At 37.9% G+C, this 14,144-nt stretch overlaps 2 protein-coding genes across 3 annotated transcripts in view; both read left to right on the top strand.

Annotated features, from left to right (window-relative positions):
* ctdsp2.L (CTD small phosphatase 2 L homeolog) overlaps window positions 1-2,789 on the top strand; it is a gene marked incomplete at its 5' end in the record, with an annotated part of 34,618 nt that extends 31,829 nt beyond the window's left edge. Inside the window, 1 exon segment of the mRNA NM_001086460.1 lies at window positions 259-2,789. Coding sequence (NP_001079929.1) covers window positions 259-384 — 126 coding nt within the window. The 3' untranslated portion in view covers window positions 385-2,789.
* Window positions 2,790-8,093: 5,304 nt separating this feature from the next.
* The window catches only part of avil.L (advillin L homeolog), a 46,085-nt gene continuing 40,034 nt past the window's right edge, over window positions 8,094-14,144 (top strand). Inside the window, exon 1 of one of the 2 annotated variants that reach the window (XM_041582550.1) lies at window positions 8,094-8,407. The gene's annotated coding sequence lies outside the window, so the exon portion shown is untranslated. Of the gene's footprint in view, window positions 8,408-13,163; window positions 13,393-14,144 lie in introns of those variants that run through there. The other variant, XM_018247487.2, reaches the window with a different exon arrangement.

Raw genomic sequence — 14,144 nt, 5'->3', positions numbered from 1 at the left:
CTTTCTGAAAGCACATGACCAGGCAAAATGACACCGAGATGGCTGCCTACACACCAATATTACAACTAAAAAAAGTTCACTTATTGGTTCTGGAATTAAATTTTATATTGTTGCGTGAATTATATGCAGTGTAAAGAGTGTCATTTAGAAATAAAAACTACACCAAACAAATCATGACAGAATCCCTTTAAAACATCAGATGTCCGTTCCATTAAGACTATATTTTCATAGCATTAACGGAGCACTTCTTTATTCCAGGTTCCGGTGCAGTCCTGGTTTGATGACATGTCTGACACGGAGCTCCTGAGCCTAATCCCAATCTTCGAGGAGTTCAGTTACTCAGAGGACATTTATACAAGTCTCGGGCAGCTGAAGGCCCCTTGAGCTTTCTTTCCTGCCTTCCCTTTTAAAGGAACTTTTTATATCTTTTAATATTCTTAGTTTTTTTTCCCATTTTTTTGTCGAATACTTCTCACAGTGCCTTTGGCCTTGGGTGAAGAGGAACCAAAAGTGGAGTTTGACGTGTCAGAATGGGTGTTTCTCACAGACTTGGAGCAGTAGCCCATGAGCAAGAGAGCTGCTAGCTTGCCTGTACCAAGCATAGCGTCATGGCTCAGTCCTCATAGCCAGCGTGTTTAGTGGCAGGTTGGCCACAAAAGCAGGGATACATATAAATGCCATTACTTTGGTGCACTGTTAGGGGAAAGTGTCCTTTTTATATGATAGTGGTACCATGTACCTAAGTTATAGTGATGCTGGAGTCTGGTGGCTCTTGGCGGTATAATTTAATTGGTCTTAATTTACCATATATACGTACAGCCTTTCTGTAAGGGTGCAGAACCATACATCTGGTCCATATAACACACTGGCACTCTTAATATAGAACATGACAGAGGAAAAGTGTGTCTGAAAGCCTAGTGTGTTCTGGGAAGTGTAGGGTTATAGACAAAGCTCTTGAGAGGTGTATGACCAAAGGGTAGGTGTTTTTCGAAGGGTCTCAAAGAGAATGTAGGTGCTATAATCTGTAGTTTTGTTCAGAATTTGCTGTCTCACACATCTTCCCTGATATAGGGAATCCCTGCATTCAAACGCTAGCTGTCATCTCCCGAGGAATCACTGACTCAGCTTAACCCTCGGTACAACTGATTTTTGGAGGTGCCTTATTGGTGTTTTGGAGTCTTCCTTATGTTGGAGGAAGATGATTTAGATGTTTATTTGTTATTCTATTAGTTTGAACCTGTCACTTGAAACAGTAGCTTTACTGCAATCCCACCTTATCTGCTCCTGCGAGACCTCCAGCACATCACCTTTCTGGCACACAGCAGGGAGTTGGGGGCTTCTCCACATGATTCAGTTAAGCAATCTGAAACTCCAGACAAAAGCTTAGAACAGTTCTCCATTATCAGCACAGCTCTATATATTAGAAATACCGGAGGCTGGTCTTCACTAAGTTTTCCTACGCTTCCTGGGCAACCACAAAACATTCCCTATTTGTTTTCTCTAGACGTCTTTTGTTTTATATTTTGACCAAAAACAAACAAACAAGAAAAAGCCAAAGGGATAAGTATTGAATATTCTTAATGTACTTTCTTATTAATTACTTGAAGAGAAAATCATTATCCACCAGCTTTGATTTGCTCTACTTTCATTTTTTCTTGGAATTGGTCATTTGCTACCTAAATCCTTTGAGTTCAACTTTTCTGTTAGGCTGGTCATACTCTGTCCTAAATTGGCTTTCAGCTAAGCCACTTCAACTTATTGGTCCAGTAATGGGGTCACAATGATGCTTGTCTGACCTATATCTGCACAGGGATTGGCTAGATATCCTTTGGACAGGTTTAAAAGTTAGGCCATGGATGTCGTTGTCTCCTGATGGACCTGCAACATTTTTTTTCCTGGAGGCCAAACCATTTAAACGGTCCAATTTGACCCACTGACAGGGTCGCCCAATTGAGCAAAGATCCACTCATTAAGTGATCTCTCAAAACGGGTGGATCTTTCTGTGTATGACCAGCTTCACTGTGTAATAAAAGGGCATTACAAACATTGACTATAGAATAATTTAAGGATATCCTTTATCCGACTCTGCAGCTGTTGTCAAACTACAAATCCCAGCAACCCCAGCAGCTATGGGGCTGTGGTGTAGAATCCTGATCTCCTGATGCTTCTGTTCCTGATCTGCACATTATGCTATCCCTCAGTTCTACATTCTTTTGCCATCGTTGTACCATAGAGTTTGGTTTCCAGTCAGGTAACTCACCGTGCCGTGCCTTGTTTGATTCAGCAGAGGAACATGAGAAAAAGGAGTTTTTGTTCATGAAATATCTAATGTGTTATTCCACCCTGTTTAATCCATGCAGCGTTCATCTCCAGGTAGCGCATTGCTGCCCACTCAGTCATTATATGATTTCTAGGCTTCCGTCAGACTGTTACAAAGATTTTAAATGGACCTCAGGGGAAATGCAGTATCCATCCTATGGAATGATTGCACATTTGCTGTCTAGGCCTCTACAAATTGACACTCCTAGAACATTTATTTTTCTGCTGTACATTTGTCAGGCAAAATGAACATTCCTGCGTGTCCTTGATTTTTATCAGAATGCGAGGTCCGTGTCTTTCTTAGATACGTGACGGATCGAAAGTGTTTGCTATTGTTGAGATTGTAGAATGGAAGGGCTTTCAGCACATTGCTGTGTTCAAAAGGTTTCCCAATAGGAAGGGGTTAAATCATTAAGGTGTGTAATCTCTGTCACAGAGCATGCAATAAAACTATATTTTTATGCCCTAAATCGTGTTTTGTTTTGAATTTCACTGTCATTTTTCCTCATAGCAGCCCAGCTGTGAGACTGCTATCCTGCAGGTAAGGAGGGTTAAACATGGCCTAAACAGACTTGTTTTTTAACTAAAGTACTGCTAATGTGCATTTTACTCATGCACAATCACATTTGCACCACTGCACTAGCTAATAGCAGCGAATCACATATATATCGGTTTTTTTAACTGCTCTAGATAAAACGGGTAATTATTGTGCCTGTCTAATAACTTTAGATTTTTAGTTTCAAACAACAGATCAGTAAATAGTACCTGCCTGCTGATAGGTTACTAGAGAGCATGAAAAGGGGTATAAAACAGATGTGTATGCAATTATTGTTCTTCAACCCAAGCCCTGCTGCCTTAACAGAATATACAGTATAATTATAATGGTTGAATTAAAATACATACAGTTAATGTTTATTACCTAATCTGGCCACACGGTGTCACTGCTATTTTACATTATAGTTCACCAAGTGAACGATGTATTTTAGAATTCACCCTGCCAGGACTCCTCTGATTCTGAGGGTTCAGGACAAGTACCTTTTCTGTCCTACCCTACAAACAGCCATGGCTATATTAGATGATAGGTTTCAGTGCTGTGCTGCATGAAGCTTGATTCATCCTGTAGTTTGTTTACGTAAAGTTTATTTAATCCCTTTAAAATTTTCTCTGCCTTTAAATGGTAGTTTACCTTTAAATTAACGTTTAGTGTGATGTAGAATGGCATATTGTGCAACAGTTTGCATATTACATTTTTTTCTGTTTTTGAATAATTTACATTTTTTGTTCCACAGTTCTCGAGTTTGGAATTTTAGCATTTAGCATGTTGCTAGGGTCCAAATAATCCTAGCAACCAGGCAGGGGTTTACACTAGAGACTTGAACATGAAGAGGAGCGGGACTTAATTGAAAGACAAGTATTAGAAATTAACATTTTAGCCTCACAGAACAACAGGTTTTTTTGAAGCTGGAAAGAGGAAGAAGGCAAATAATTACAAAACTATAAATAAAAAATGTAGACCAAAATAAATGTTACATAGTTAAATTGGGTTGAAAAAAGACAGTCCATCAAGTTCAACCCCTCCAAATGAAACCCAGCATCCATACACACACCCATTCAAATACTCACATAAACTGTATATACCCATATCTATACTAACTATAGAATTTAGTATCACAATATCCTTTGATATTATGTCTGTCCAAAAAATCATCCAAGCCATTCTTAAAGGCATTAACTGAATCAGCCATCACAACATCACCCGGCAGTGCATTCCACAACCTCACTGTCCTGACTGTGAAGAACCCCCTACGTTGCTTCAAATGAAAGTTCTTTTCTTCTAGTCTGAAGGGGTGGCCTCTGGTACAGTGATCCACTTTATGGGTAAAAAGGTCCCCTGCTATTTATCTATAAAGTCCTCTAATGTACTTGTAAATTGTAATCATGTCCCCTCGCAAGCGCCTTTTTTCCCGAGAAAACAATCCCAACCTTGACAGTCTACCCCCATAATTTAAGTCTTTCATCCCAATAACCAGTTTAGTTGCACTCTCTCCAGCTCATTTATATCCCTCTTAAGGACTGGAGTCCAAAACTACATTGCATACTCCAGATGAGCCTTACCAGGGACCTATAAAAAAGTCATAATTATGTTTTCATCCCTTGAGTTAATGCCCTTTTACAGTATATGCAAAACAGGACTTTATTTGCTTTAGTAGCCACAGAATAACACTGCCCAGAATTGGACAATTCGTTATCTACAAAACCCCTAGGTTGCTAAGGAGAGACTATTCTTAGGAACAGTAACAACAAAAATCACAAGTGTTTTAAAGTAATTAAAATATAATGCACATTTCCTTGCATTGGTATAACTGCGGTGTTTGCTTTAGAATCACTGCTATAGTTTATATAAACAAGCTGCGGTGTAGTCATGGGAGCAGCCATTCAAAGCGCAGGTTATTTAGAAGAAAACAAATGCACTCTGTAGAATCCCATTGTATTCAATTACACAGCTTATCTGTTATCTACTAAGTAGCCTGTGCCTTTTCTCATTTTTAGCTTGAATGACTGCCCCCATGGCTACACAGCAGCTTATTTATATAAAATATAATAGTCTTTCTAAAGCAAACACATAACTTTTACCAATGAGGAGCAACAGTACATTATATTTTAATTACTTTAAAACACAACATAATAAAACCTAACTTAAAGGTGAACTTGTTAAGCAAGGCCGGAACTAGGGGTAGGCAGAAGAAGCACGTGTCTATGACTCAAAGGTAGAGGGGCACCAGCCACTCCTCTTGTGATGCCTTCCCCTGGTTCGGACCCTTGTGTCTCCCAGCTGCAGCAGCAATTCCTTCAGAATCGGGACATGCGCTCTTCTGCACAAGAAGGGGCAACTTAGTTGGCCGCGTTGCCCGTCACTGTTGTTGGTTAGAGATTGGTGGTATTCAAATAAGTAAGCTTGAGCTTACACAAGATGTTTGGTTCAAAGATTGGGCTAAAATATAATACAGATGTATAAACTGACATTGTCTCAAGCAAAAGTAGTTGTTGCAAATAATCAACATGTAATTGCACATGAGTAAAGATTTGTGTTGGGAACATACAGTAACGCAACCAGGCTGGTCACTAGATGTGCTGTTTCAAATTAGTGCAGTATGATTACATTTTATTTTTACTCTAGCAAGATATCACACAGATCACTATTTACTTATTGTTTTGTGTGTTTATTGGTACAACCCCAAGTTCTGCCAATCAGTGAAAAAAAAGCACGTGCCAATGCTATGAGCCCATACACTGGGCAATAAGCTGCTGACTTTGGGGTATATTTATCAAAGAGTGAAGTTAGAGATCACCGCAGTGAAATACCACCACTCTCCATTCATTTCTATGGGATTTTTAAAGGCGTATTTATCAAAGGGTGAAAGTTCACTCTAGCGGACTGTGGTGATCTTTACAATTTGATAAATATACCCCCATGTCTGTCTGCAGCTTTTACATTTCTTTTTGTTTTTTAATGATTTTTATTGCATTTTCCATAATATGATCAATATCAATTAACATTCTGCTCAATTTACACTGACACAATTATCATAGTCCTCACATAAACTCCAAATTATAATTACAAAAAGAAAATAGAGAGGAAAAAAAGGAAATAAAGTTTAATAACAATATCAGTATTATCTCTTAAGCACCAGGGGCACCAGAGCTCACATTCATATTGATTGCTGCCAGTATCTTTTCATACTTAACATTTTGTGACATTCTACTGCATTTTGATATGTTGGTGATTTGTGGCCAGGGTCAGATTGGGCCCCTCCGGCCCTGATCCGCTCCCTGCACTGATGCTTTCCTTGCCTCCCTCCCTGACCTCTGTCCCTGACTTCCCTGGCCCTTGCTGCAGCCGCTGAGGAAAAGGTACACCCAGGGAGGGGGGTTGTGGCTAGGGGGGCATATGGGGCTTGTGGGTGGGGGCCAGGGGATGGGGTGGAGGCCCCTGATAGATCAAATAATACTAACTGGCCAGATAGCTTTAAAATTAGGTGGAACATTTTTTTTTTTTCAATTCTTTATTTATATAAAAAGAAACAAAAAGGGGGGGGGTAGATGGGATGGGGTAGTTGAGCGTACAATTCACTTATACTAATTATAACAGCAGTTCCCAACAAGATTACCAAACATGTCCTTCATTAGTATGCGTAAATTAAGTTCCATATGGTCTATAACATTCTTTAAAGCAAGCAGTTATGGAAACTCTAAAAACATGGGAGATTTCTTTAATCCCCTTTTCTGATCTTTCTCATTAAGGAATCGATATTTCCTTAAGGTTTTAATGTTCTGATATAATTCACCCATGGGGACCATATTTCTCAGTATTTTTTACTTTGATTATGAAGTAAAAATGTGATTTCCTCCATCTGTCTTATTTCTGTTTTTGCAAACCATTCTCTAAACATTGGGGGTTCTGCAGATTTCCATCGTTTGGGAATTTTAGCCTTTGCAGTTTGTAGTAAGTGGCTCCTTGATTACCTTATTTGTGTCGTGATATAGGTTTAGGATTATAGTACTTGGATTATGTAACTGGATCCTGTTCTGTGTTATCTTCTCTATGGCATCTGTTATACTTTACCAGTATTGCTGCATAACGGGAAATGTTACCCAGATATGTGTGTGATTACCTTATTCTCCATAACACCTCCAACATAACCCTGAATTATTAGGATATATCTGTTTTAGTTTCATTGGGGTGTAATGCCACCTTATGAGCATTTTGTATGCGGCTTCCCCTATTTCAGCTGATTTTGAAGTTGTTTAGGTAGATTTAATAACATCTTTCCACAGATCTGCTATCTCTATCTTTAGCTCTTTACCCCCATTCCCTACATTGTGTGCTAAAGCTAGGAGTGTATGTCTCAAGAAGTAGCTTCTACTGTTCTATGCCAATCTGTATTCAATCTGGAATGTATATACCCCTGCAGTTGATTGTAGCCCCACAGATCTCCAGGATGTGAACCCCATCTTTTTTGCATTTCTGCCAAGGGGATCATTCTCTTGTTTCTTATTAGATCTCTTATTTTGGTGGTTTTAGTTTCCCATTTCTCCCGTCTACTAAAAGCCCTGTACTCCATACTCGGTGGAAATTCTGGATTTTGTATTAGGGGTTGTAATATATGGTGGAACATTTTGACCCAGAGTTGCTTTATAACAGGACAAGACCACCATATATGTAAAAAAAAAAAACTTTCTATTTTATTGCAACCTCGCCAACACATAGGGGATGATTATATATAAAACGTATGCAAAGTGTGCATATGCAAAGTATTTGGTACTAAATACCACTTATACAAAAGTTTTCTGGCACTTTCCTAGTGGTTTATTTATACATTTTGAGAATTTCTCTGTTGCGCACACTGCATTTTGCCACTATGCAGTCGTATTACTTTACCCCTAGGTCCCAGCTTCAAAAGGTTGCTTACCTGCTTCTGAGAGGCATAATCCAATAATTAGTAAGCCAGAAGTTGAACATTGTTGATATTTGTGCCATGCATTTTTATTTCAACCTTCTCAATACTGTACTTTGTCAATAATGAATTCCATCCGTTATAAAATATAAATTATTATTCTCTATACTTTGTGTACTTGCAGTTGCTTGATGCTCTCCCTGAAACAATCTGCAAGTCACTTTCTCATTGTGTCTTCCAAAACAAATTATTGATTGATTAATGACACACTTAGTAAAAAAAAGAAAATCAATCTCAAAAGGATGTGGGAAGGGGCCAGGCAGTGAAAGAAAGAGAGAGAGACAGCAAGAGAGCGATGAATTCCCTACAGTAGATGCAGCTGCTTTGAATATGGCCAAATAATTGATTTCCATCTCATTTGTTTGTCAGGAGTAGGGAAAGGGCTGAGCAGGGATGGGCTGGGGATGCTGAGAGATACGACAATGCAAATGCAAACAAATTGAGTTGGTAGAGACCAGTGTCTGGGTGTGTGCACCAACAGGAACCCACTCTCTGCTTGGGGAAAGGAATTATCTTTGCCTTTATATCTCCACAGAAGGGTGGAATCCTACATTGCCTTTCTGCCTCCCAACGTAAGTAAGTTATTATATCATTTATCTCCCTGCTGGAACATCCTCAATTTTTTTTTAATCAAAATGTATTTTATTTAAAATTGAATTATTTGCATTCTGTAGAGGGACAGGTGGCCAAAATCTGTAATCAAAAAAAAGATAAAGGAAGAGTGTTACCATAATAGGCACCCATTGGTTGTAGCTATAGTAGAACTAAAACTGTGAACCCCTACCAGCAGGACAGGGGATGAGATGTTGGGAGTTGTGGTTCAGAGGTGGCAATGAATCCCTGCACTAAGGGAAGGGGAAACAGATTTCCAGTAATGTTCAGACATATGAGACTTCTGGAATCTTTTGGAATCTAATGATGAATTTATAGTAGTCTAGCATCCTCCAGTTGCTGGTTGTGGATTGTGGGCATTCAAATTTAGCCATTATGATTTTTGGATTTGTGTTTTTAAAAAAAATCTGTAATGCAATAAATGTTAGAATAATATACTATTGTATATGTAATATATTGGTATTAATTTTATACTGTATACACATTAGTGCTGGAGTCACATGGATACACCTGCAGTGCATTTAAGGTCTGTACTTAAATGACCACGGGGAGCAATCTTTGATATATATATATATATATATATATATATATATATATATATATATATATATATATATATATATATATATATATATATATATATCCATTTTAATCCTTTTATAGTTATTTGTAATTGCTATTGAAAGCATTATCTGGCTGATTATATTATATTGCACTTGATTCCTGTGCAAAGATTATAACTAGGGTTGCCACCTGTCCAGTAGAAATGATGTTTGATCCCAATGTTATTAATAGGGAAATACGATATACTGTATAGGAAGGCCGGTATTGTTTTCCAAAAAAGGTGGCAACCCTAATTATAACCCAGTTGATTAGCAGACCTGTTTGAAAAAACTGACATCTAAAGAAAAGAATTTTAAAATCAGATCCACAGAAGGGAAAGGGCTAAACAGATATGGATTACATTTACAAACCCACAGAACATTTGTAATGAGTGTATATTGGAAAGTTGCTTATAATTACATTCTCTTTCACAGTTTTTGGCTTGAGAGCCCCTTTTCTGGGTCATAGAGAGTTTTACTAAACTGCTACTTATTAAATATAAAATATATTAGAATCCTGGAGATTCTGCATGAATACAGACTGACCATCATTGTGTATGTCCTGCATTGGACTATCACTTCACTGAATATGTGCCAGTGTTATATATGTAAAACATATTTTCCAAACAAATCTCACTATATTTGGCAAAAATAGCCAGGAAGTATATACAGTTATTGCCTGCAAAAAAATGGGTAGCCAAGGTAACTCTTAGGAGTTTGAAGAGTTTTTACTTATAAATTATGTTAGGGGGTATAGCCTCTGACTGCTTTAGTTACACAGGTAAGATTCCATTGCTATAGTATTCTACAAACTCACCCAAAGGCATGCAGGCAGTGTGTGCTCTGTTACTGACCAGTTGTACTGCAATCTTCTTCTGTCTACTGGTGTGCCAAACAATGGATGCAATTCTTTTTATACATTCACTGAAAATGCCCTTGTTCAGGACACTGAAAAGACAGAGGTTTTGTTTGAGTGCAATACATTATATTACCTTAACATCATTTATATTTACCTTTATATTTATGGAACAAGTTTACTGATTTACCTATCAAAAGAAATGGCAGAGAACCACATTAGGAAATGTACTGATGCCTTACATCAGGAAAGAAAGCAAATAAATTCATTCAATTCCATGCCACCATCTTCTCTCTTGTCCCAAGGATCCATTGTTGCTGTTCTGGGATGTGAACATACACAGTTAAGTAACAACAACTAGCCTAGGCTAGTGCCCCACTAGGCGGATATTGGCCTGAGGAGAAACTCAGGCCGAGAATCCTCTTCTCTGCTGCTGCTGTTTTGATCAATGTGCCTGCACCCGGAAACAATGCCTCAGTTCAAGTGCAAGCAGAAGAGGCAGATTTCAGAGCGAAAAGTTGAATCTCACGTTTCGCCGCTGAAATCTGCTTTGTCTGCCTGCATGTGGAGAAACACAGGCCGAGATCCGCCTAGTCTGGCACTAGCCTTACTTTTATGCACATAGCACAGATAGGGTTGCCACTTTTCTGGAAAAAAATACCGGCCTTCCTATATATTTATCTTTTTTCCCTATTAATATTATTGGGATCAACCATCATTTTTACCGGCCAGGTAGCAACCCAAAGCACAGGCCAGCTGCAAGGGATCCCGGGAAAAAGAAAGAAGATGCAGCACAGAGACAGCACAGTGCTTAACAGCATCGTACCAAGGGCTGATGTGGTTTTAAGTAAAGATCAGCACCAGTGTCTGAAGTTAGCGATTATAATACGTGGGGGTGCAAATGGCACCACTTCCAATGATTTGCTTTTTCCTGTCCTATGATAATAATAATCATAATCATCATAATAATGCTTTAAAAATGGCAATGTGCTAAATACATGGTTACAGTTGAAAAACACATACATAATTCCCAATTTGTCCATAGTAAGGCTACTAGTAATATTAGTTTAAATTTGGTAAGGTTGTTTAATAATGTTAGTGTTATTTAATAAGAGAGCTGCCATGTTTAATCAGGCCAGAGGATTTTATCATACTTTCATCAACACACATTTTGTTTTGTTTGTAACCAAAAACAGTATGTAATTTGGTACAGGTAGTGGTGTGGAACAAAACTATTTATGATGGAATAACTATGGAACTGAATGTATCTCTCTTCTAGCAAAGGAGTGCAAACATCACTGTCTGCTCTTCCTCCCTGGCAAGAATAACAACCCTGACTTGCTTTATGGGGACTCTAGAAACAGAATAGAATAGTAGAGATATCTCACAAAAAAAGAAAAATCAATGTTCCTCTCTAATAGGTTTATTTGCATTCATACCTCTATGTATAGTACAAATCCCCTCTAATTCTCTCAATTGTTTCCCAAAGGGTGATGATATTAACATTGCAGGAATTTCTTGTGTTTCTAACTCAGGTTGCCATGAGACAAGCAGACATAGTAAAATTCCCCACAAGTAATGCCTATGTGTATGATGTTATAGAATATAGATGATTTATTTGAGCAATCAGAATCATATGCAATCACTCCAAAAGAGGAGACATACAGCATAATTTGCAATCCCTCCAATCTTGTAGATAATAATGAATAATATGTGCTGCTGGTTTTACTTTGGTCTAAAATAAATATTATCTTTAAAAATGGGTCCTTTATTGGAGCTCCCTCAAGAACTGTCATTATATGTGTGTTTCAAATGAGGGGTGGGCATGTCTTAAATGTCCCTGGCAGAAGCACAGTAGTAAGGAATAGCCAATCACGGCCCTGCTGTCACACAAGCACTGACAGGCATCAGTTCCCTATCAGGTCTGGCTAGCTGGGAAAGGAGGCAGCAGCAGGAAGGTGAACAGATGGGCCGAACTAATAAGATTTTTTGCTTTCAATAAATCAATCTGAAACTTTTTTAAAAGTAAATTCCTTCAATATTTAAGAGTATAATGCACTGGAACCTTGTTTTTCACACAATGGGCCAGATTCAGTTCAGTGAGAAAAAGGTTTATCATGGACAAGATTCAATTTGCGATGCAACTCAATTCAGAAAAACTTTACTCTTTACTGTTTATCATGTGAAAACTCTATTGAAGTCATTGGGCAAAAACTGGAACTTAATTGTCAGATCTTTACTCTAGATTTTATGATCAAAGAAAGGGCCAGATTGAATTCAGAGTGAAAAATGTTTATCATGTGAAAAGTCATGGACAAGATCAATCCATTTGAGATTTAACTGAATTTGGAGAAAAGTGTTTTCTCCTCAAATTGAATCTCGCCATGTGATCAACCATGAGATAACTTTTTCTCACTAAATTGAATCAAAGTGTCCAAGACAGGCATCTTATTAAATATAGTATCTAGGTTATAGAAACATCATGCTGAAATGTAAACTCCAATAACTATGATACTTAAATACCTTTTCCACCTTTTTCACTGGCTGACTTCCAAGCAATGTTCCCTATAATTCCTTTTCGGCTATGTTTGCAAAAAAATTACTTTGTGCACACAAGCATTTTTAAACTTGTTTGCTCAGTTTTTAAAAACTGTGTTCTCAGGTCTGAATTACCACAAATGTTTTGTCTCTTGGATGGATGAATTCTATTAGCAATATATGTATCAGTCTCCTTGGTTCTGTAAGCCCAAGGGCCCACACACTAAGAGGTAAGTTGCTGTTGAGTAGACAGTTACTACAAACCTGGTGAACTGTTGCTTATGACATCCTAGTGTTTCTTGCACTGATCATTTGTCTTTATTTATCTTGATTCGCTCATGGTCCATCGTTTATTTCAGATCTATGACTGCGTACCCGGCATACCTGTTTGATCACATATATATTCATAAAACAGGAACCTCTGCAAGGGCATTTTACTTTTAACAGTCCACAGTTAGCCAAGATGACTTTATTCATAGGCAGGCACAGTGCACAAATGCTCATTTTAAAACTTTAACATTACAAATTAGATCATAGGGCATGCTACATTAATCTATTTTGTATAGGTTTAGCAATTGCCCCTGGGTCTAAATTGTTACTAGCATGCTATAATTCCTTGAAGGTCTAATTAATAGTAAAGCAAGGAAAAAAACGATAGTTGACCATGAATTTCTTTGATGGCAGAACAAATCTCAGAGCCAGAATAACCAAAGGTGGGAGGCGACTTTGTGGGAGACCACAAACATTCCCAGATGGAATCTGTCTGCCAGTTCAGCTCTTTCCACGTGGCTCTGGGTGTGCCCATCAGGGATTGGGTTCAATGCCAGCTCTGCTGTCTTTATTGTCATTGTTAGGACTGATGAGTTTGCAAGATGCATCACATAGCACATATTGCATGCAGGAAAGCTGCTCTCTAAACTTTGGCTCCCCACAAACCCAGCTACAATAAGTAAGTGATTGTATTGTTTTGTGTCTAGGCATCTGTCCAGTCTGTACCATTATACTTAGCTAGGCTCTCTATTTGCTGGGGCGCTCACCTATATTTTAAGATTAGTCCCAGGGATTTGTTTTTTATGGTCTCTGAAATTTAACCTCTCTTGTCCTGTAGTCATAATATCATTTTATATTAGCTTCTTCTAATCTCTATATGTACAAAAAGTAAATGAATGATAGCCAAAACTGTACATGCCCTTGAATAATAATAAGAAACAGGGGTAGGGTATTGGTTCCCTAACCATTTAGCAAGAGCAACACTGGACTGCTAATTGAACATCAAGGTTTTTTTTTTTTACTTAATTCTATTTTTCTCTGGTCGAGGTTTTTGGGCAAAAAAAAAAAATTGTTAGAGGGAAAAAAATAAGTTTTCAAGATTTATTATACCCCGAAGCTACAAAATGTCAGAATCCAAAAATCCGCCATCTGAAACCTGCCGAGTTCATGTATAATGGGAGATGTCCCTTTTACAATTTGAAGATAACATGACCTGCGTTGGGTTTCTTTAGATATTCGAAAATTTTGATAAATCGCAAAGATTGAGTGATTCAGGAGTGAAATCCAAAAAATTCTCACCATTCGGGTTTTAGGTTTGTTTTGTCGAGTTTCTTCCTGATCCGACTTTTTCCAAGTTATTATATTGATAAATAAGACAAAATCATAGATGGGAGTTTGGTTGAGCTTGGTTTAATAAAAATATGAGATACA

Source organism: Xenopus laevis, chromosome 2L, assembly GCF_017654675.1.
Source record: "Xenopus laevis strain J_2021 chromosome 2L, Xenopus_laevis_v10.1, whole genome shotgun sequence".
In the NCBI taxonomy this organism is placed as follows: Eukaryota; Metazoa; Chordata; class Amphibia; order Anura; family Pipidae; genus Xenopus; species Xenopus laevis.
Note: the sequence above shows the minus strand (reverse complement) of the source record. Positions and strands in the feature narration are given on the sequence as shown.